The sequence below is a fragment of the Podarcis bocagei genome (genome assembly GCF_964188305.1).
Source record: "Podarcis bocagei genome assembly, chromosome: 12".
NCBI lineage: Eukaryota > Metazoa > Chordata > Lepidosauria > Squamata > Lacertidae > Podarcis > Podarcis bocagei.
This window is the reverse complement of record NC_138137.1, coordinates 61,487,769-61,512,053: the sequence shown is the minus strand read 5'-3', so window position 1 is coordinate 61,512,053 and position 24,285 is coordinate 61,487,769. Positions and strand designations below refer to the sequence as shown.

Genomic DNA, 24,285 nt, shown 5'->3' with positions numbered 1-24,285 from the left:
AGTCCAGACATTAAATAGTGCTTTCCTGACAATATGATTTTTAAAACCTTTATGAGCTTTAACCTTATCATACCACAAATATGCATGCCACCCAAAAGCATTGTTAAAACCCTCTAAATCTAAAATGTCAGTGTTCTCAAGAAGTAGCCATTCCTTCAGCCAGCAAAAAGCTGCTGCTTCATAATATAACTTAAAGTCCGGCAGGGCAAACCCCCCTCTATTCTTAGTATCAGTAAGGATTTTGTATTTTATTCTGGGCTTTTTGCCCTGCCAGACAAATCTCGAAATTTCTTTTTGCCACTTCTTGAAACAGTCCATCTTGTCAATGATTTGTAACGTCTGAAACAAAAATAACATTCTTGGCAATACATTCATTTTGATAACCGCAATTCTACCCAATAAGGAAAGCTTCGAGTTTGTCCAAATTTCAAGATCTTTTTTCACTTCTGACCAACACTTCTCATAATTATCTTTAAATAGATTAACATTTTTTGAAGTCATATTCACCCCTAGGTATTTCACTTTTTTCACCAATGATAAACCTGTTTCCCCCTGAAACCTTTCCTTCTCAGTCGATGTTAAATTCTTCTCCAAAACCATAGTTTTCGATTTATTCAATTAAAAACCTGCCACCTGACCAAATTCTTGTATTATTTCCAAAGCTCTTTTAGTACTGGGAATTGGCTCCTGTAATGTCAGTACTAGGTCATCTGCATATGCTTTAAGTTTATACTGTTTAACTCTGACCTGTATACCCTGAATCTGTTGGTCCCTTCTAATCATGTTCAGCAAAACCTCCAGGACTGAAATAAAAAGCAGAGGGGAAATTGGGCAGCCTTGTCTTGTCCCTTTCAATATGTTCCATATCTTTTAAACTGACTTAGTTCTTTCTAGAGTCACCTGGGATTTCAAATATTTTGATCCTAGTACAGTGGTACCTCTGGATACGAACAGGATCCATTCCAGAGCCCCGTTCACATCCAGAAGCGAACGCAACCTGCACATGCGCAGGTCGTGACTCGCCACTTCCGCGCATGCACGTGACGTCATTTTGACCGTCTGCACATGCGCGAACGGCAAAACCTGGAAGTTCCGTTACTTCCGGGTTGCTGCGGAGCGCAACCCAAAAGCGCTCAACCTGAAGCACATTTAACCCGAGGTATGACTGTATTCTCCAGCCCACCAAAGGGGCTGTATGTGCATATTCTAAGGTCACCCACATCGGAAAATTAAGACCAACAATGAGTTTCCAGTATTTAATACATAACAGTAGATATGTATAATGTAGATAAATATAAAGGCATTTCCTAAACAGGGAGTTTATCATTTGAAAACATGAGATATAGAAACTGCAAGTCCTCTCAAAATATAAATTAATCTGGGAATTATATTCATTTTGAGAACATTCCGCCTTCTCCAAAGGGTAAGGCTCAATGACTTCTGTATATCAATACAGTGGTACCTCGCAAGACGAATGCCTCGCAAGACAAAAAACTCGCTAGACAAAAGGGTTTTTTGTTTTTTGAGCTGCTTCGCAAGACGATTTTCCCTATGGGCTTGCTTCGCAAGACGGAAATGTCTTGCAAGTTTGTTTCCTTTTTCTTAACACCGTTAATACAGTTGCAACTTGACTTCGAGGAGCAACTCATAGAACGCGGTGTGGTAGCCTTTTTTGAGGTTTTAAAAGACTTTGGTGATTTTTGAAGCTTTTCCAAAACTTTCCCGACACCGTACTTCGCAATACGGAAAAAATCACAAGATGACAAAACTCGCGGAACGAATTAATTTCGTCTTGCGAGGCACCACTGTATATGAAGAAATCTCTTTTATTATTTTATTTATATTAAGTTTGACTTATTTTTTTTATCTCTTGGTATTAAGCTGCCTAGATAATGTAGAGATTTGGAACAAATCTGGAATTGATATTCCTTGAAGGAATGTGCAATCAGATTTTGGCCTACTGGCATCAATTCCGATTGGACCAATTAACAGAATAATAGAATAGAATAACCTGATATTGTACCAAAAGCATCTATCATTTGAAATAAGCAATAAAACTAGTTTATATTCAAATGTATGGTGAACTACTCTGTGAAACTCAGTGTTGTCTCATGGTGAAAGCCAAGCGTTCTAAGCAGATATTAAAAAGCAATGGCGAGATAGGACATCCTTGTTTGGTTCCTCAGGCCTGAGGAAAGGTGGCAGAGAGATTACCATTCTCTTTGACTCTTGACATAGGTGCTTCATAGATTACTTTAATCCCTTTTAAAATATCCAAAGGAAATTCAAATTTAAGTAAAGCTACTTCCATGTACTGTTTACGGATTTTGTCAAAAGCCTTTTCAGCATCTAGCGATATAATTACAAACTGGTCTTTATCTTTATTTTGATCTACCAAATCCACCACTAATCTAATATTATCTGCAGTTTGTCTCACTTTTATAATGCCGGTCTGGTCACCCTTGACTGGCTATTACCTGATGAATTTGCTAGAGTCCTTCCAAAAGTGTCCAAAGCTCTTGGAAAAAATCCTCCATAAACTTAGTTGCTTGAGCCCGAGTAGGAGAATTGGTAACCCCATTACTATCCATGAGAGTTAAGATTCCAAAATAGTGAGGCTTTTACTTGAGTTGTTTTCACACAAGACAACATGCATGTTCTCCCTCTGCTGCTGGCTTTCTAGCTGTGGCCTTGAAGCACACTCCTCCGATCCTCTCCCCGGAGCTGATCCTGCCTTCCCTTCCTGACAGCTGGGGACCTGAGCACTAAGGAAGTTCTCCGGCTGGTGCGGTGGTCAGTTTCCCTTGGATAGAACACCCATGTACCACTCAAAGACTTTTCATTCTTCCACTCTCACTTCTTCTCTTCAGCAGTGCAATGCAGCAGCAGCAGCGGCGGCCAAAATAGCTGATCCTATTCTAGGCTGCAACAAGTTCCCTCCCCTTTCTCCTCCTTCTGAAAAGTTTCTGCCCCATGTGTCTCCTTAGCATGAACAGAAAGTTCCTGTCTCGAGACTATTTTGGACTCTTGGCACCCTTCCCAGGAATGGGGAATGAAAGCGGTTCAGCATGTCCAAAGATGCTGCAGCTGAATGAGATAAAAGTCAGTTCTCAGGCTTGAGTATTCTTGGCAATGACAGAGCCTATTCATTAACTTTTTGAAGTCTTCTCGTACCGATAAAAGAATAACATTTTTCCTATGCATCTTGTGAGAAAAGCAGAGAAAAGCTGTTTTGGATTTTTTTTAGAAGACAAAAGGAATTTTGGACAGTTTTGAGGCCTGGGGTGATTATTGAGGGGGGGTGACTTCGGGCCTTGGTGGGGTCACCTGTCCTCACCTCCTTCAGTTCCTTGGATGATAATTCCCCACTCTTCCAGTTCTGGAAGACTGGTCCGCTGTATGAATTATTTGCTGGGAAGTGAGATGGGCGCTTCGAATGAAGCTCTTTCCACATTCTGAGTGTCCCAGTGTCCAAGTGTTCCAGGGTCCCAGGGTCATGAAGAAAAAGCAGTAAAAACAACTCCCACGACCCCCCTGTGATGTTTCCTGAACAAATTGGAAAGACGCCACAAAAGTAGATGATTGAGGATTTAAAACCTGGTGAAAAATAGACTCCAAACACTTATGTGAAGTTGCCTGACCGTCCCCCATGGCTTAGGAAAAGTAGAACTGTGACTACCCAAGCCAAACTGTACTCAGTATGGCAGCAAGTACAAGTTAAAAAACCCCACCAGTCTTGTCAGTCCCAGGAGAAAAGGAGGAAGGAGTAATTTGGCCCCCTCCAACCTACGCACCAATTGCACCCGTTGCTGCACAAGGGTTGCCAAATCTGGGAGCAGGCGAGGGTGAGGGCACTAGTCCTTTCCCCCTGCCCAGATGGACACAGGTCCTTCCCCCCCCTTGCACAGGCTAAGGATCCCCAACTCCCAAGAAAAGAGGATGAGGAGAAAGGGGAGAGAACTGGAAGGGAAATATATACTCTGTGCAAATGGCTGTGAACTCATGCTTGTTTTGTGAACTATCACACTTGCTCCTTCTACCAGTTTATGGATGGTAGAAATAAAGCTTTTTCTCCAAAACTATTCCTTCAGTGTCTGTTGACTCCCATTTTCCCTTTTCCGGGCGCAATATTTTTCCCCACCCAAGGGCAAAGCCTCATAAGGCTACAGGGTCACCTGTCCTCACCTCCTTCAGTTCCTTTGATGATATTTCCCCAGTCTTCCAGTTCTGGAAGACTGGTCCGCTGTATGAATTATTTGCTGGGAAGTGAGATGGGCGCTTCGAATGAAGCTCTTTCCACATTCTGAGCACTGGTATCATTTGTCCCCTGTGTGAATTCTTTGATGGACTGAGAGCTGGGCGCTCTGACTGAACCTTTTTTTACATTCAAAGCACTCATACGGTTTCTCCCCTGTATGAATTCTTTGATGGGGAGTGAGACTTTCCTTCCAAGCAAAGATCTTTCCACATTCCATGCACTGATATGGTTTGTCCTTGCTGTGAGTTCTTTGATGCGAACTGAGATGGGAGTACCGACTGAAGCTCTTTCTACATTACAAGCACTGAAATGGCTTCTCCCCTGTATGGATTCTTTGATGCCGCATGAGACCACTTCTCTGACCGAATCTCTTCCCACATTCCAAGCACTCAAAGGGCTTCTCCCCTGTATGGATTCTTTGATGCCGCATGAGAACAATTCTCTGACCGAATCTCTTCCCACATTCCAAGCACTCAAAGGGCTTCTCCCCTGTATGGATTCTTTGATGCCGCATGAGAACAATTCTCTCACTGAATCTCTTCCCACATTCCAAGCACTCAAAGGGCTTCTCCCCTGTATGGATTCTTTGATGCCGCATAAGAGATGCTTGACGAGTGAAGCTCTTCCCACATTCCAAGCACTCAAACAGCTTCTCCCCTGTATGGATTCTTTGATGGTGCATGAGACCTGCTCTATGAGTGAAGCTCTTCCCACATTCCAAGCACTCAAAGGGCTTCTCCCCTGTATGGATTCTTTGATGGGACACGAGACCTGCTCTTTGAATGAAGCTCTTCCCACATTCCAAGCACTCAAAGGGCTTCTCCCCTGTATGAATTTTTTGATGTGAAGTCAGACAATCCTTCCGGCTAAAGCTCTTCCCACATTCCATGCACTGATATGCTTTCTTCTCGCTGTGACTTCTTTCATGTGAAGTGAGACTGCTCTTCTGACTGAAGCTTTTTCCACATTCCAAGCACTGATACGGTTTTTCCCCTGTATGAATTCTTTGATGGGAAGTGAGAATTTCCTTCCGAATGAAGCTTTTTCCACATTCCAAGCACTGATATGGTTTCTCCCCTGTATGAGTTTTTTGATGGGATGTGAGACTTCCTTTGTGGATGAAGCTCTTTCCACATTCCAAACACTGATATGGTTTCTCTCCAGTATGAATTATTTTATGGCCTGTGAGACTACTTTTCTGGATGAAGCTCTTTCCACATTCCAAACACTGATATGGTTTCTCCCCTGTATGAATTCTTTGATGGGTTTTGAGATGGGTGCTTTGACTGAACCTCTTTCCACATTCCAAGCACTGATATAATTTCTCCCCTGTATGAATTCTTTGATGGGAAGTCAGATTGTCCTCCCGGGTGAATCTCCTTCCACATTCCAAACACTGATATGGTTTCTCTCCACTATGAATTCTTTGATGAAGAGTGAAATTATGCTTCTGACTGAAGCTCTTTCCACATTCCAAGCACTTATAGGGTTTCTCCACGCTGTGAGTTCTTTGATGGACTGTGAGACTTATCTTCTGGATGAAGCTCTTTCCACATTCCAAGCACTGATATGGTTTCTCCCCTGTATGAATTCTTTGATGAAGAGTGAGATTATCCTTCCGAATGAAGCTCTTTCCACATTCCAAGCACTGATAGGGTTTCTCCACGCTGTGAGTTCTTTTATGGAAACGGAGATAGGATTTCCGAATGAAGCTCTTTCCACATTCCAAGCACTGGTATGGTTTCTCCCCTGTATGAATTCTTTGATGATGATTGAGATTATCCTTCCGACTGAAGCTCTTTCCACATTCCAAGCACTGATATGGTTTCTCCCCTGTATGAATTCTTTGATGGTCTGTGAAACTTATCTTCTGGATGAAGCTCTTTCCACATTCCAAGCACTGATATGGTTTCTCCCCTGTATGAATTCTTTCATGGGCTGTTCGATTGACCTTCCAGGCGAAGCTCTTTCCACATTCCAAGCACTTATAGGGTTTCTCCACGCTGTGAGTTCTTTTATGGGAACGGAGATTCGATTTCCGAATGAAGCTCTTTCCACATTCCAAGCACTGATATGGTTTCTCCCCTGTATGAATTCTTCTGAAGCTTTCTATACGCTCCAAATATTGATACCGCTTCTCCATTGTGTAGATTTGGTCTCCCTCATTCTTCCTTTCTGATTCATCACCATCTGCAACAAAAAAGAAACGGATCACAGCCTCAGGGACTGAATTTCAAAAAGAATTCCAAAAGAGATATTGTAATCCAAAAAGCAGCCTTACCAAGAGAATCCATGATCCCACGATTCTCCTCCATTACTTCCTTATACAGAGCTCTTTGGTCAGGATCCAGCAACTCCCATTCCTCATCTGTGAAATGAACAGCTACATCTTCAAAGCACACCAGACCCTAAAATAAAAAGGGAAAGGTCCCCTTCTTAGACAACGTACAGATTATCTACTACACATTGCTCTGTTGTTTTCTGCCTGTTCATTGCTGTTTTGTTTTAATGTAATTGTTTTGCTGTACATTTTTATTATGGATGCATATTTTAATGTTTTAACAAAACTGTTTTTTTGTGTGTATTTTAATGACTGGTATTAAGCTTTTGGGGGAATGAATGGAGTGCCACATGGTGATCTTCAAATACCGTATTTTTGTCTCTATAACGCGCACATTTTTTCTCCTACAAAGTAAGGGGAAATGTCTGTGCGTGTTATTGAGCGAATGTGTGGTCCCTGGAGCCGACTGGCCCGAGTGCAGGGGCAAAAATCAGGCAAAAATCAGATCGTGCGGAGGAGGGAAGGCTGCAGAAGCGAAGCTGCTGCTTTCCTGCATTCTGCCTCAGGGTCTTACTGCCCACCCACTTCTGTTTTCGGTTGCTGTGTTTGCTCAAACGCAACAAAGAGCAGGGAAATCCCCTGCCCTCCTGGCAAGCAGAGGGAAAAGGAAAGGATCGCGTCCTTCCTTCTAATTCCTTCCTAGTCACACTGCGCGCAGGCTCCAGCCCACCCGGCTCAGGTTCCGTCGGCTAGGAGCGCAGCCGACAGCCACCACCTCCTCCTCTCCGTGCTCCAGTGCTGCGTCCAGCATTCTAGGGACTCGCAGGCAGCCGGAAAACATGCAGGTTGGAGAGGGGGGGGGAAGGCTGGCTTGGGAGGGGGGAACTTTTGCCTTCCTTTCCTCCCTCCCGTTAAGCCCCTCTCCTGCATTGTTAGCCAGCTGCTTCTCCGCACACCCCTCTCATACTCCTTGTCCCTTCTGTTTTTCCTTCCCTCCCCACTTAAAACGTGGCTACAAAGCACGGATCCACGTGGATCCTCAGGATCTTTGCATTGGGTCACTCCAAATTCACCATCAGATCACATAGCATGTTCATGGCTACAGCCTGCACCAAAAAAACCATGCACCCACTGTTGCCTGGGGCTGCAATGGTGCAAAAACGTGGTTACAAGCATGGATCCACATGGATCCTCAGGATCTTTGCATTTGGTCACCCCAAATTCACCATCAGATCACATAGCATGTCCATGGCTACAGCCTGCACCAAAAAAATCACGCACCCGCTGTTGCCTGGGGCTGCAATGGTGCAAAACCGTGGTTACAAAGCACAGATCCACATGGATTCTCAGGATTTTTGCATTGGGCTACCCCAAACACACCATCAAATCACATGTCTGTGGCCACAGCATGAAGCACAAAAATGATACATCCACTATTTCTTTCAGAATTTTTTTTCTTGTTTTCCTCCTCTAAAAACTACGTGCGTGTTATGGTCAGGTGTGTGTTATAGAGCGAAAAATACGGTAATTCTCTCTGCTCATCGATTCCAGTTTCCCAGATGGAAGGATCCTCTCTTTGCTTTCCCCATCTACTGTTCTGGAGGTGGGGGGAACCTTCACAATGCATTAAAGTCAACTTCAGGGGGTACTGCGGGTCACGGGGAGGGGAATGAGGGGAAAGGTGAATTCTGGCCACTGTTTTTATGATTTGTCAACTGCTTAGAAGCCTATTTCAGCATTAAATGTTAAATCTGTAAATAAAACTGCAACTACTGATAAATAATAGTGGTACCTCGTATTACATACGCTTCAGGTTAAAGACTCCGCTAACCCAGAAATAGTGTTTCAGGTTAAGAACTTTGCTTCAGGATAAGAACAGAAATCGTGCTCCAGCAGTGCAGCGGCAGCAGGAGGCCCCATTAGCTAAAGTGGTGCTTCAGGTAAAGAACAGTTTCAGGTTAAGAACGGACCTCCAGAACGAATTAAGTACGTAACCAGAGGTACCACTGTATTAGCAACATTCAGGAGGCTAGTCAACGTGAGGTGATTGTTCACCATTCTCAGAACATAAGGCTCCTGCAATGGCCTTTACAATCAAGAGAAGGAGGAGAGAGATTCATTAGGGACTCTTTCGCCACAATCCTTCATTCTCCCTACCTGATCTGGTTCCATAGCTGCTGCTTCTCTGCCTTCATGCAAAGATGGATAAGCATCTCTTGCCAGCATCATTCTGTCACCTGTGAGAGACAAAGGTCAGTGGCAGGCCATTTTCACATGGTCCTCTTAGAGGTGAAGCAGTGCATCTCTAACTACAGGTGGGCCTGTAAAAAAGTCTCACCTTCTGAGTGCATTTTGACATTTGTATCTTAGCTAGGTAAAAATACATGTCCCCACTTTGGGCTCTTGGCCCCTAGTGTCCTCCCCAAAATGTTGGGGGGGGGACCCACAGATTAGTGGCAAAATCTACAGAATGTGTGACCAAATGGGAAAAAACCCTCCTTCCTCCTTACCCAGTGGTCTCTCTTTGGTCTCCAATGGAGTCTTCTCTGCCTCAGAGGAATCCAGGCCCGTTTCTGCAAAGATAATCTTTCCCTGAAAGGGCAAAAGGGATTGGAAGCAGAGAATGGAGAGAAACATTAGAAAAGGACTGGGAGAGGCAAAAGCTTTAGGGGTACCTGATCTCATTCCTTGGAGGCTTTCCAAAAAAGGTTGGGGGATTAAGAGAGAATTTTGGGATACTCTCCCTCCTTTTCGGAGCCCCTTGGGAATATCTAGAGGCAAGTCTCTCTCACCTGCTTTCTCTCTGCCTGCTTCCTCTCCTCTGCCTGACTCAGGAGGAAACCTTCGGCCAGGGCCACCGCCTGGGAACTGGTCTCCGCTCCACATTCTCTCACCCAGCTCTCCATCTCTGGCGGAAGGACAGCCAGGAACTGCTCCAAGATCACCAGGTCCAGCATCTCAGCTTTTGTGTGCCTTTCTGGCTTCAGCCACTGACAGTCAAGGTGGTGGAGTCGGCTGCAAACCTCTCGGGGTCCTTTGGCCTCCTGGTAGCTGAACTGCCTGAACTTTTTTCTCTGCGCATCTGAGCTGAAGGTGTTCTCCTCACCCAGGATCTTCAGCAGACAGTTTTCCCAGATTCCACCGCTGCTCCCAGTTTGGATGGCATGGCCTCTTCCTGCTTCAGGGCCAGCGGATTCTGGCTCATCCATCTGGGCTCTGTGGAATCCCCCAAGAGATCGGAAGAAAGGTCTTGGTCCTACTACCAAGTTCTGTCTGTCCTAAGTAGAGGGCTTTGCAAATCCTACAAAGCAAATACATTGTTCTGTTATGAAATTGATACACAGCCAGGAAAAGAAAAAGATTCCCGGAATCTTATTAGGAACCAGGGCTGGACTGCAACACAGCCCAGACTCTGAACTTTCTTTTTCAAAAAAGGAAAAGGAGAAGCCGCGTCCAGCCCTACTAGACGTTACTATGCAAAATGTGCAGGAAACATTGGGAAGGTCTGTCAAATGAATCAGCCTAGTTGCTCCTGCCTTTCAGTGTTTTCAGTCAATGAAAGAAGTCAGAACTGTGATTGACAAGTGAGTCATTTGTACAAGTGTAATTTTGACACTAGGCTAGGGCCTCTGCAGCCGCTGCAACCTTCCCACAGTTTGACCTCACCCCCAAAGGCACACTCTCCCATTGTCTCCTGAGACATATGGATGCCAACCAACCAACCCACCAACCCTGGGGTCCTCAAGAGCTGCTCTCTCTCCCTCCCACAGTTCAGTGACCATTTCCTTCCTGCTTCTGTCCCATTTTCTAGTCACTTGGAATGTGCAAAGTTCTCAAGACAAACTGCTGGGGTGGAATCCCTTTTTCTTAGGTCTGAGGGCCAAAGGATAGCACTATAAACAAGTGAGAAGTGCTCACATTCCTCCTATGATTGTAAATATTTTTTTTGGGTAAGTGCCCCTTTCCAGCTCTGGCCAGCTTGCCCACCACTGTCCCCTTGGAGCAGAGCTGACAGGGTAATCCCTGCTGTGGATAAGATAGGATCATCACAATGCCCTCTAAGTGGAACTGCTCTTGAGGATGGTTCAGAATCTGCTCCAGATTGGTGGCTGGGCTCCCTTTCTTTATCAAGGGCATTTATTTCCTCCCTTTTCTCCAAGGAGCATCCATGGGTCTCCCCCTCCTCATTGAATCCCTCCCATTACAAGCCCTGAGAACACATTTAATTCCTGTTTTAAAACAGCTGCATTGGTGGTCCCTTCATTTCCAGGTCCAATTCAAAGTTCTCACAGGAGTATAATATAATAATAGGAATTTATTATTTACCCCCCACCCATCTGGCTGGGTTTCCCCAGCCCCTCTGGGAGGCTCCCAACCAAATATTAAAAACACAATACAGCATTAAACATTAAACAAATAACCCAGAGATGCATTTTCAATAAAAGGACACATTCCGGATTTACCCCGCCTCCTCCAAGCAGGAAGGGAGCCCCCACTCCGGCAGGGAGGCCCTGCCCCCTCCCTGGCCCAGCCAGCCCCCCCCCCTGCTCTTTCTCATCCTCCCAGAGTGGCTCAGACTGATCCCAGTACTTAGTCCGCATCCTCCAGCCTGACGGACTGAAACTCCACAGGACTAGACTGGGCTCTGGACCCCCAGGAGACTCCTCGGCTAGTGCAGCAAACTCAAGTCTGGGGGGATGAAAGCCACTGTTTCCCCACAAAGCGGTGAGCAGCCTTTGCTATAATCATCATCATCATCATCTATTTGTACCCCGCCTATCTGGCTGGGTTTCCACAGCCACTCTTGGCGGCTTCCAACAAAATATTAAAATACTGCAATACATCAAACATTAAAAGCTTCCCTAAAGAGGGCTGCCTTCAGATGTCTTCTAAAAGTCTGGTAGTAGTTGTTCTCTTTGACATCTGCTGGAAGGGCGTTCCACAGGGCGGGCGCCACCACCGAGAAGGCCCTCTGCCTGGTTCCCTGTAACTTGACTTCTTGCAGTGAGGGAACCACCAGAAGGCCCTCAGAGCTGGACCTCAGTGTCCCGGTAGAATGATGGGGGTGGAGACGCTCCTTCAGGTATACAGGACCGAGGCCGTTTAGGGCTTTAAAGGTCAGCACCAACACTTGGAATTGTGCTCAGAAACGTATTGGGGGCTAATGCAGATCTCTCAGAACTGGTGTTATGTGGTCTCGGCGGCCACTCCCAGTCCCCAGTCTAGCTGCCGCATTCTGGATTAGTTGTAGTTTCCGGGTCACCTTCAAAGGTAGCCCCACGTAGAGCGCATTGCAGTAGTCCAAGCGGGAGATAACTAGAGCATTCACCACTCTGGCGAGACAGTCCGCAGGCAGATAGGGTCTCATCCTGCGTACCAGATGGAGCTGGTAAACAGCTGCCCTGGACACAGACTTGACCTGCGCCTCCATGGACAGCTGTGAGTCCAAAATGACTCCCAGGCTGCGCACCTGGTCCTTCAGGGGCACAGTTGCCCCATCCAGGACCAGGGAATCCCCCACACCAGCCCGCTCCCTGTCCCCCAAAAACAGTACTTCTGTCTTGTCAGGATTCAACCTCAATCTGTTAGCCGCCAGTTTGCTGTAAAGGAAGAACAGGCTTGCAGCCCTCCTGCAAAACCACCCACCTCCTGGATTTGCAGAGAGCAAGGAGGGGGTGCAGGACCCTGGGGGGCACGCAAGATCTGAACACGGCCCCCCTGCATCCTCGCCTGCAGCCCAAAGGGAGGAGAGGGGAGACTCACCCGATTGCAGCAGGAGCCCCCCAGGCAGCGAAGCTTGCAAAGGAGACACACCAAACAGCCACCGCCCGCCCCCCCTTGCAGGAAGTGACTCGGAGGGAGGGACTTTGGTTCTGGAAGACCCGCCCCCCTTCTGTCCTCTCCTCTCTAGGAATTCGGCTCAGTTCCTTTTAACCCTTCGCAGGCCGAGCGCCCCCAGCTCATCCCCACTCCTCTCTCGCTGCGTTTTCTTCCTCCACAGCCGGAGCGCAGGAGGAGCCCCGCGCATTGCTGCCCCCCCCCCCCCAGAGATGCTGTGTTTTGGGGGATCTGAGCTGGTCTCTCCCTTGGCCAGAAAGAGCAGGATAAGCTTGCAGGGGAAGCGTGCCCCCCCCCGGCTGCATCTCCTTTCACCCCCATCCTTGCCTCCTGCTTGGCTGTAGCCAAAACCAGACACGAATGAACCAGATCCCACGTGCAGCTGAGTCCCGTTCACGGCTCGCCCTTCAAGGCAGCGTCCCTGTCCCACCCCCTTCCTTCCTTCCAGTCTCCTGGGGGCCTGATCCTGGCTGCGATGCTTAGATTGTTTTTTGTGGGGGAGGAAGGGAAAGGAGAATGTCAGCCGCTTTGAGACTCCGGAAAGGGAGTGAAAGGCGGGATATCAAATCCAAACTCTTGTTCTTCTTCTTCTTTGTCAGGTGGGGATGTGCGCGTGAGTCTGGGGGGGGGGGGCTGAGCAGAAAGGAAGGATGCAAGCGGAGAAGCCTTTTCCTGCTGCCTGATCCCCCCCCCCCCGCCCTCCATCGGCTGGGAAGACATCGTGGCCCTTGCCTCTGGACCGGGGAGACTGTAAAGGATGATAGGAGGGGCAGAGGGGGGAATTTGGCAAAGGAAGCAGAGTAAGGGCTGCAAAAAAGAGGGGAATCTAGTCTTTTCTGGGAGTGAGCTACTTTACGGGATAGTTAAAAAGAGAGGGCACTGTACAAAAATGGGGATCTAGCGGGGGGGTGTGCTGTTGGGGCTCCATGCAGCCTTAAAGTTAGGGAGATCAGATTGGGGAGCTGGGAGGGGAAGCGGTTTCCTCCGAGTTGTGGCCCGTCCCAGGTGAAGCCCGAGTCTCTGCACCTCCTTCTTTGAAGCCCACGAAGACACCTCTGCCACTGTAATCCACTGGTCTACAGATGCCTCAGAGGGTTCAGACCCTGGGGAGATGTCCTGAGGGTCTGAAGTCCCAGGTCCTAGATTGCGGTTCCCAAACATTTTTGGGCCGCAGCCCCCTCCCAACACCCCTAGTGCCTCTTACCACATAAAAGCATCATTCAGAATAGCTGTTTGCACAATCCACTAAGAAAGATAAAAGCACAATAAAATTCTAAACAGCAACGGTTGCACATTTATTCAAAATCCAATCAAATATACAGTGGTACCTCGGGTTAAGTACTTAATTCATTCCGGAGGTCCGTTCTTAACCTGAAGCACCACTTCAACTAATGGGGCCTCCTGCTGCTTCCGCGCCGCCAGAGCACGATTTCTGTTCTCATCCTGAAGCAAAGTTCTTAACCTGAAACACTATTTCTGGGTTAGCGGAGTCTGTAACCTGAAGCGTATGTAACCTGAAGCATATGTAACCCAATGTACCACTCTACATAGTTTAATTAATTCATGACAAAACCAATGAACTTGATCAAGTGGTATCAGCTTTTCAAAGTCTGGGAGTTGTGTACACTGCCACCCTTTGCCTCTTAGTGCCCCCCAGGAACAAAACCCTTCAGGGGGTGTCGCCCATTTTGGGGATGACTATCCTAGAGGAGGCACAGGTTTTAAGTGTTGAGGTGGAGCATTCAAGGGGCGGAGCCTAAGGTTAGCGAATCGTGAGCCACATCCATTGGTAATTCCAGGCCACCCCTGAAACAACTTTCTATGTTGTTGTTTTTTAAAAGGGGGGGGCTTATATGTATATCCTAACCCATAAATATGATATTATTATCATAATACTAATGTAAACATCTTTAGCCTACAACATTTTGTGTTAATTTGTTCCAAATATTGTCATATTTACAAGCAGAGTCTACGTCTGTAAGCAGTCTGTCCATAAATTGCAAGTGCTCTCAATCCGCTGATTAAAGGAGATCATGTCTTTGTTCTTCCAGTTCATCAATAGCAGTCACTTAGCCACCATTTTCGTTGTCCTGTTAACTTGCATATAGTAGGTATCTAGTTCACAAAAATATTCTCTGCTGAAAATTTTAGTTTCTTCTGATCGGCCATAATTATACAAACCAGCATTTTCTCCCAAAACCTAGTACTGTAAGTATATAAAAAGGTAAAGGTAGGTAAAGGACCCCTGGACAGTTAGGTCCAGTCAAAGACAACTATGGGGTGTGGCACTCATCTCGCTTCAGGCTGAGGGAGCTGGCTTTTGTCTGCAGTCAGCTTTTCCTGGTCACGTGGCCAGAATAACTGAACCGCTTCTGGAGCAACGGAACACCATGACGGAAGCCAGAGCACACAGAAACGCCCTTTACCTTCCCACCGCAGTGGTACCGCTTTATGTGGTACCAGTATGCTTTCAAACAGCTAGGTTGGCAGAAGCTGGGACAGAGCAAAAGTGCTCATCGCTGTCAAGTGGATTTGAACCACCAGCCTTCTGAATGCCCAAGAGACTATAAACCAATGTTTCAGGGAGACATTGTCCTTACCACTTCTCCAGCATAATGCAACCTTAGCAAATCCTTTTTATACAGACCTCTATGTGGAGTCCAATAGATTCTAAAATACGTTCCCACTGTGCAGGTAATATTGACATTTCTCTGACTGAAGCTCCTTGCACATTCAAAGCTCTGATATGGTTTCTCCCTTTAAGAATCATTTGGTGGACTGCGAGGGGGGCACTATGACTGAACCTTTTTCCACATTCAAAGCACTGATACGGTTTCTCCCCTTTATGAATTCTTCGATGGGAAGTGAGACTTTCCTTCTTGGTGAAACTCTTCTCACATTTTGAGAACTGATATGCTTTGTCCAATGTGTGAATTCTTTGATGGGAAGTGAGAGTTACTTTATGGGTGAAGCTTTCCCCACATTCTTTTTTAAATCACTGTATATATTCTTTGATGCACCTAAAGAACGGCACTCTGACTGAAGCTTCTTCCACATTCTGAGAACTGGTATCATTTGTCCCCTATGTGAATTCTTTGATGGACTAAGAGCTTGGCGCTATGACTGAACCATTTTTTACATTCAAAGCACTGATACGGTTTCTCCCCTGTATGAGTTCTTTCATGGGAAGTGAGACTTCCCTTCTGGGTAAAGCTCTTACCACATTCCATGCACGAATAAGGTTTCTCCTTGCTATGAGTTCTTTTATGGGAATTGAGATGTGAGTTCCAACTGAAGCTCTTTCCACATTCCAAGCACTGAAATGGCTTCTCCCCTGTATGAATTTTTTTATGGGAAGTGAGAGATAATTTAATGGTGAAGCTCTTTCCACATTCTATGCACTGAAATGGCTTCTCTCCTGTATGAACTCTTTGATGGTTCTTAAGGCTAGCACTGTGACTGAAGCTCTTTCCACATTCCAAGCACTGAAATGGCTTCTCACCTGTATGGATTCTTTGATGGGACAAGAGACCTGCTCTCTGACTGAATCTCTTCCCACATTCCAAGCACGAAAATGGCTTCTCCCCTGTATGAATTCTTTGATGGAAAGTGAGATTTAATTTCTTGGTGAAGCTCTTCCCACATTCCAAACACTGAAATGGCGTCTCCCCTGTATGAATTATTTGATGCGCTTTAAGGTTGACACCCTGAGTGAAGCTCTTTCCACATTCTAAGCACTTATATGGTTTCTCCTCACTGTGAGTTATTTGATGGGAACTGAGATAAGATTTCCGACTGAAGCTTTTTCCACATTCCAAGCACTGATATGGTTTCTCCCCTTTATGAGTTCTTTGATGAGAAGTAAGAATTTCCTTCTGAGTGAAGCTCTTTCCACATTCTAAGCACTGATATGGTTTCTCCCCTGTATGAGTCCTTTGATGTAAAGTCAGACTAGTCTTCCAACTGAAGCTCCTTCCACATTCCAAGCACTTATACGGTTTTTCCCCTGTATGAATTCTTTGATGGAAAGTCAGATTTTCCTTCCGGGTGAAGCTCTTTCCACATTCCAAACACTGAAATGCCTTTTCTGCCGTATGAGTTGTTTGATGGGATGTGAGATGGACCCTCTGACTGAACCTCTTTCCACATTCCAAACACTGATATGGTTTCTCTCCAGTATGAATTCTTTGATGGGACCTGAGACCTGTGCTCTGACTGAAGCTCCTTCCACATTCCAAGCACTGATATGGTTTCTCCTGCGTATGAATTCTTAGATGAAGAGTGAGACTATCCTTCCGACTGAAGCTCTTCCCACATTCCAAGCACTGATAGGATTTCTTCCTAAAGAGATTTCTTTGGAGGGGAGTGGAATGGGAGCTCTGACTTAAGCTCTCTATACACTCCAAATATGTATATCGCTTCTCCGTTGTGTAGACTTTGTCATGGTCTGCCTTGTTTTTCATTTCCGAAACATCACCATCTGTAACAAAGAGAGAAACAGATCACAGCTTTAGTTAGAAAGGCAGCCCTCAATTATTGAACAATGCTAATTAATCCTTGGGACAGAGGAAGAACTGAAGGGAATTAAATGTAAGGTCTTACTACAAGCTTCACGGCTTTTGTTGACAGGCATTAATGAACATATTTATGGGAACCTGAGTGTCAGGAGTGGGGCAGCAATAAATCACACCGAGTAAGTGAAGTTAACTCTTTATGAGAAGAAACAGGCTGCTCAGAAGTGTCAGGCTTCATGATCACAGCAACACTGCTCAGCAGGCCTTGCCCCAATGACTAGGATTCTATGATTCCAACATCAGTCATCTTTTTGGTGAATCAAAAACTAACAGAAGCTACTTCAACTTCCCGAACGTCTCTAAAGCCTGAATTTCAAAACCTAAGCAGTTCAGACCAGCCAGATCATGATTTTTAAAAGCAAAACTGGAGGAAGAATATTCACAGGCAAAACAGTAGCTAACTCTCCAGTCACGGTTCACTGTGAGGCTGTCAGAACCCCAGATGCTGTGGCTGTTGTTGTTTAGCTCCATTAAAACACTTGAGGTTCATCACATAGAGATCCATACTGAATTTCAAAAGAGATATTGTAATCCAAAAGGCAGTCTTACTGAGAGAGTCCATGATCTCACGATTCTCCTCCATGACTTCCTTATGCAGAGCTTTCTGGTCAGGATCCAGCAACGCCCACTCCTCGTCTGTGAAATGAACAGCTACATCTTCAAAGTACACCGGACCCTAAAATAAAAAGGGAAAGGTCCTCTTCTTAGACAACATAGAGATTATCTACTACACATTGCTCTGTTGTTTTCTGCCTGGCTGCCCCACCTCATAGCCTCTTTGCCTGCACTGCTCCTTCTCCCTACCTGATCTGGTTCCAGAGCTGATGTTTCTCCTCTGCCTCCATGCAAAGATGGAAGAAGAGGTCTTGGCAGCATCATTCTGTCACCTGTGAGAGACAAAGGGAAGTGGCAGGCCATTAGCACATGCTTTTCTTCGAGGTGAAGTAGTGCACCTCTAACTACAGATGGGCCTTAGAAAAAGTCTCACCTACTGAATGAATTTTGACAGTTATATTTAAAAATACATGTCCCTCATTTGAGATCTGGGACCCAGGTGTCCTCCCCAAAAGATGAAAATAACCCACAACGGATTAGTTTCCAAATCCACAGAATGTGACCGAATGGAGAAAAAAATTCCTTCCTCCTTACTCAGTGGCCTCTCTCTCATGACCAATGGAGTCTTCTCTGCCTCACAGGAATCCAGGCCCATTTCTGCAAAAATAATCGTTTCCTGAAAGAACAACAGGGATTGAAAACAGAGAATGGAGAGAAAGATAAGAAAAGGAACGGGAGAGGCAAAAGCTTTAGGGATATCAGATATCATTCCTTGGAGGCTTTCCAAAAAATATTGGGGGATTAAGAGAGAATTCTGGGATACTCTCCCTCCTGTTAAGTGACCCCTGGAAATATCCAGTGGACAGTTTCTCTCACCTGCTGCTCTGCCTGCTTCCTCTCCTCTGCCTGACTCAGGAGGAAACCTTCGGCCAGGGCCACCGCCTGGGAACTGGTCTCCGCTCCACATTCTCTCACCCAGCTCTCCATCTCCGCTGGAAGGACAGCCAGGAACTGCTCCAAGATCACCAGGTCCAGCATCTGAGCTTTCGTGTGACTTTCTGGCTTTAGCCACTGACAGTCAAGGTGGTAGAGTCGGTTGCAAACCTCTCGAGGTCCTTTTGCCTCCTGGGAGCTAATTTGCCTTAACTTTTTTCTCTGCATATCTGAGCTGAGAGTGTCCTCCTCACCCAGGATATTCTGCATGGAGCTTTCCCAGAATCCCCCACTGCTCCCAGTTTGGATGGCATGGCCTCTTCCTGCTTCTGGGCCAGCTGAGTCTTGCTCATCCATCTGTGCTCTCAGGAAGCCTCCAAGAGATCAGAAGAAAGCCCTTGTTCTTCTGCCCAGTTCTGTCTGTCCTTATGAGAGCTGCTAGCAAATCCTACAAAGCAAATATATTGTTCTGCTATGAAACAGATACACGGTCAAGAGAATAAAAAGGTTTCCTGAGAAAGTGTGGGTGAATCTTGCTGGGAACCAGGGCTGGACTGAAACATAGCCCAGACTCTGAACTTTCTTTTTCCAAAACGGAAAAGGACAAGCCAGCATCTAGGCCAGACATCCCCTCCAGATGTTTTGGGACTACAACACCCATCATCCCTAGCTAGCAGGACCAGTGGTCAGGGATGGTGGGAATTGTAGTCCCAAAACATCTGGAGGGCCAAATTTGGGGGTGTCAGATCTAGGCCTTCTAGAAGGGAACGTACCATGCAAAATGTGAGGAAACATAGGGAATTTCTGTTGAATGAATCTGCCTGGTTGCTCCTGCCTTTCAGTGTTTTCAGTCAAAGAATGAAGTCAGAACTGTGACTGACAAGTGAGTCATTTCTACGAGTGTAATTTTGACATTAGGCTATAGCCTCTGGAGCCACAGCTGGCGCAGTTTGATCTCGCCCCCAAAGGCACGCTCTCCCATTGTCTCCTGAGACAAGACGGATACCAACCATCCCTGGGGTCCTCAAGCGTTGCTCTCTGTCCCATCCCCACTTCAGGGCCCATTTCCTTCCTGCTTCCGTCTCATTTCCTAGCACCTGGAATCTGCAAAGTTCTCAAGGCAGACTACTGGGGTGGGATCCCTTTGTCTTACCTATCTAGCCACCCCCTGGGGGGCCAAAGGAGAGCCCTAAAACGTGAGTCAAGAAGGGCTCACATTCCTACTGGGATTGTAAGGGACCATTTCCAGCTCCGGCTACTTTGCCAGCCACAGTCCCCTTGGGACAGAGATGACGTGGCCAGGGTATTCCATGCTCAAGATGACATGGGGCTATTGCAATGTCCTCTATGTGGAACTGCCCTTGAAGAAAACGGGCGCAAAATGTGGTGGCCAGATTATTGGCTGGGTCCCCTTTCTTTATAAATGGCATTTCTATCCCATATTTTCTCCAAGGAGCTCAAGGTGGCCTCCATGGGTCTACCCTGTCAGGCTTGCTGTCTCTCTCTCTCTCTCTCTCTCTCTCTCTCTCTCTCTCTCTCTCTCTCCTCTCCCTCTCCCTCTCTCTCTCTCTCACACACACACCATGACATTGGCCATTTACTTCATATTTATTAGTCCATCACAAGCCCCAGTTGGAGCTCAGCAATTTCAGTCCTCGCTGGAGGATGGAGTTGCCCGGACTGGGCCCCTCCTCTTCCTTCCCCAACAAGGAAGCCCCCGCCGTTTCTTTCCCTCTTTCCCGCGTTTTTGTACAATCCTGACCAGCCTGCGAGTTTGGGGCAATTCCACCCTCCTTACTTCCTCAAAGTCTGAATCACTATCAGAACTGGCAAGTTGCCTTCTGTCCCTCTGGCTCTCTCTTTCGTTTTTCCTCTGTGTCCAGAGATCAAGGGACTGCTGCTCCCTGCTTCTTCTCCCTCCCCTCTGAATTCCAGCCTTATCTGTTCTCTCTCTGTGCCTGCTTTCATTTGCTGTCAGTGAAGCAACGTAGTTGACATACACCTGCTCATGGAATCCCTCTCATTACAACCCTTGAGAGCACATTTAATTTCTGTTTTAAAAAGCTGAACTGGCTGCCATTCATTTCCGAGCCCAGCGCAAGGTGCTCATATGAGTGCTTCACTTTGGCCCCAAATATCTGAAGAGGCACCTCCTTTCCTACAGACCCTCCTGGGTGTGAAGGTTGGCCAAAAGAACCTCTTGGTAGGCTCTTTTCCTAAAAATAAAAATAAAAAATTGTATACATATTCAATTACAATGTTTACACATTCCAATCCATATAACCATACAATAATAATCACTGACTTCCCTTCCCCTCTTCCATAGTTCTGTTTAAATATCCATTACAACTGCATGTTCTGATTGCTCCTTATATTTTATCCCCCCCCCCTTCACTATACAGTGGTACCTCGGTTAGTGAACTTAATTCGTTCCGGAAGTCCGTTCTTAAACCAAAACCATTCTTAAACCAAGGTGCACTTTCTCTAATGAGGCCTCCCACCACCTGTGCCCTTCCACCGTTCAGCTTCCGTTCTTAGACCGAGGTAAAGTTCGCAAACCGGAAAACTACCTCTGGTTTTGCGGAGTTCGTATACCGAATAGTTTGTAAACAAGGCTGTTCTTAAATGGAGGTACCACTGTATCTTCATATATTTTAAACTGCTGAATTTACTCTCACTCTGCTGACATTTTGACCTGTTTGCAGTGATTCCTCAGATATTCTACACAAAATTCCCACTCTTCTTTAAAAACTCCATCTTCCTGTTCCCTTATTCTATTTGTTAATCTACATATTCCATCAATTTCATCTGCTATTCCTCCTCTGGTTAGTATTGTTTCCTCTTTCTATTTTGGAGCATATGGCATTCGGGCTGCCATACTTACTGTATGTAGAGAAACAGATTCTTTTGATCTGTGGAAACATCTGTTCCTAGTATTCTTAATAAAATGGTTCTAGACTTTTAATAAAGGTCTTTTTAAACATTTATTTCATTTAATTATATATTATCTCCCATAAATCTTTGGCTGATTTACATGTCCACCACATATGATAAAATGTATCTTCCATTTCTCAATGCTTCCAACAGGGACCTGATTCTGATCTATACATTTTTGCTAGATTACTTGGTGCTAGGTACCACCTATATATCATCTTAGTCCTTTTTCCACATTCCCGCCCCCACTCAATTCTATGTTATGTCCTACATCTCTCGCCCAGGGTATCATAGCGGATTTAACCATCTCATCCTTTGTTTCCCACTCCAACAATCATTTATACATTCTACAAATTATTATTTTTTCTGTAATATCTCTAAGTTCCCTTTCAAATTGTGAACTTTGGAGCCATGAAACCATATTCCTTATCCACGTTAAAAATTCCGTTTAGTTGATAACAGTGAAAACAGTCTGTCACCGCACAGCTAACATCTTCGGGTTTCTTCTTTCTTGCTTTGTAAATTTCAATAAGTCTCTATATGTTGCCCATGTTCCATCTTTTCATGGATATTGCTTCAGCAGGTGAGAGCCAAAGTGGTGCCTTCCTTTCAAGCAGGTTTTTAATGTTTGTCCCCTACAAATTCTTCCTAACTACATGATTCAAATAACTCTTATGTATTCTTATGGCATGCCATAGACATGCATGCCAAGCGAATTTAACACCCTGGTCCTCTTCTTGGTAGTTTCACCCCCCTGAGAGATTTGGGTGGGGTTGGCCCAAGAGCGGGCATCCTGGGGGGCAGATCCCCCATTGGGGGATTCCCTCCCCACACAGGCACCTTCCCCTCTTTCCCATGGCCTCTGACAACGGAGCCGTGTGTTTTCAGGACCCAGCCTATTCCTCTGATTAATATTTGTTTTGACTTTAAAAAATATTTTTAAATGGTTGTAAGCTGCTCTGGGTAACTAGTGGAACACTGGTAACAACAGACAAAAATAATAATAATCTGCAGCCTCAAGCATGGAAAATAAACAAACAAATAAAACCTCAAATTACACACAGAGCCTCAAAAATAGAGGCAGGCGGAGGGGCAGTTGGATTCTGCAGAGTTTTGAGCATTTGGCTTGATCGGGTTGATTTTAATTGAAACATAAATCATTATTTTTGCTTGGAAAGCCCCTCTCACGTTCCATCAATGGACCAACACTTTATATTTTTTCACTGGTAACAAACAAGGATAAAGGACTGTTTCACCCCACTTAATCTACGCACTTAATCTGCTTCATTGACTATGCAAAGGCCTTTGACTGTGTTGACCACAGCAAACTATGGCAAGTTCTTAAAGAAATGGGAGTGCCTGATCACCTCATCTGTCTCCTGAGAAATCTCTATGTGGGACAAGAAGCTACAGTTAGAACTGGATATGGAACAACTGATTGGTTCAAAATGGGGAAAGGAGTACGGCAAGGCTGTATATTGTCTCCCTGCTTATTTAACTTATATGCAAAATACATCATGCGAAAGGCTGGGCTGGATGAATCCCAAACCGGAATTAAGATTGCCAGAAGAAATATCAACAACCTCAGATATGCAGATGACACAACCTTGATGGCAGAAAGTGAGGAGGAATTAAAGAACCTTTTAATGAGGGTGAAAGAGGAGAGCGCAAAATATGGTCTGAAGCTCAACATCAAAAAAACAAAGATCATGGCCACTGGTCCCATCACCTCCTGGCAAATAGAAGGGGAAGAAAAGGAGGCAGTGAGAGATTTTACTTTCTTGGGCTCCATGATCACTGCAGATGGTGACAGCCGTCACAAAATTAAAAGATGCCTGCTTCTTGGGAGAAAGGCGATGGCAAACCTAGACGAGCAATAACAAACTAAGACAAGCAATGACAAACCCAAATCTCTCCATTCTGAAGGAAATCAGCCCTGAGTGCTCACTGGAAGGACAGATCGTGAAGCTGAGGCTCCAACACTTTGGCCACCTCATGAGAAGAGAAGCCTCCCTGGAAAAGACCCTGATGTTGGGAAAGATGGAGGGCACAAGGAGAAGGGGACGACGGAGGACGAGATGGTGGGACAGTGTTCTTGAAGCTACCAACATGAGTTTGACCAAACTGTGGGAGGCAGTGGAAGACAGGAGTGTCTGGCGGGGTCTGGTCCAGGGGGTCACGAAGAGGCAGACACGACTAAAGGACTAAACAACAACAACAATCTATGCACTACCCCAGGGGGTCCTGACTAGGCGTTTGGCTGTGCGATGCTCAATGTGATCTGTTAACTCTGCTCCGTCCTGTTTGCCCTTTTTCTGCTTTTGCTTAAACCTAATCACGAAGCAAGAAGTCAGACTGACCTCTAATAATGAAGATTACGTTGTAGATACGTATTTCCATTAACCTATTGTGCTATTTTTGTGATGTACCAATGAAAGGGCCCCAAGGCCCTTACGGGGAAGAGAGGGGAGACTCGCCAGATCTCAGAAGGGGCCGCCGAGGCAGCGCTTGCGCAGGAAAATGAAAAAATGTCTTTTATTTTTGGCGCATATCTTATTTCTGAATGTTTCCGTCTGGCCACAACCTCTATTAACACAAGTGACTGCTGCATAAACCTAAATGCGGTTTCTTTGCTTGCCATTCTTTTCTCCACAAAGCGCTGAGCATCCATGGTTACAACGGAAGGTAATAGCAGCCCTCCTGCAAAATCACCCGCCCCCTGGCTTTGCAGAGCAAGGAGGGGGCGCAGGACCCTGGGGGGCACGCATGATCTGAACACGGCCCCCCCTGCACCCTCGCCTGCAGCCCAAAGGGAGGAGAGAGAGAGGAGACTCACCAGATTGCAGCAGGAGCCACCCAGGCAGCGAAGCTTGCAAAGGAGACACACAAAACATCCACCGCCCGCCCCCCCC

General features: G+C 45.9%; 2 protein-coding genes and 1 long non-coding RNA gene across 6 annotated transcripts in view; 2 read left to right on the top strand and 1 right to left on the bottom strand.

The window, feature by feature from the left end:
• The window catches only part of LOC308569723 (uncharacterized protein), a gene marked incomplete at its 3' end in the record, with an annotated part of 41,939 nt that extends 26,494 nt beyond the window's left edge, over nucleotides 1–15,445 (top strand). Inside the window, exon 2 of the transcript XR_014000764.1 lies at nucleotides 12,977–15,445. The remainder of the gene's footprint in view (nucleotides 1–12,976) is intronic.
• The window catches only part of LOC308569807, a 109,503-nt gene that overhangs the window by 80,128 nt on the left and 5,090 nt on the right, over nucleotides 1–24,285 (top strand). The gene's annotated exons all lie outside the window — the stretch shown is intronic.
• Nucleotides 1,243–24,285, bottom strand: LOC308569530 (uncharacterized protein). Of its 4 annotated transcripts, none has more exons than XM_081163560.1 (6): nucleotides 24,206–24,285; nucleotides 18,383–18,877; nucleotides 9,050–9,131; nucleotides 8,697–8,776; nucleotides 6,540–6,666; nucleotides 1,243–6,448 (listed from the first exon to the last, which is right to left on the bottom strand). In XM_081163560.1, exons 2-6 carry the CDS (start codon nucleotides 18,794–18,796, stop codon nucleotides 4,554–4,556), a joined length of 2,598 nt encoding a protein of 865 aa, XP_081019686.1. In that variant the 5' UTR covers nucleotides 18,797–18,877; nucleotides 24,206–24,285; the 3' UTR covers nucleotides 1,243–4,553. The 4 variants fall into 4 exon arrangements, with proteins under 4 accessions (XP_081019686.1, XP_081019683.1, XP_081019685.1 ...); XM_081163557.1 differs by lacking the exon at nucleotides 18,383–18,877 and adding an exon at nucleotides 9,332–9,840 and having other exon boundaries at nucleotides 24,210–24,283; XM_081163559.1 differs by having other exon boundaries at nucleotides 18,383–18,887; nucleotides 24,210–24,271.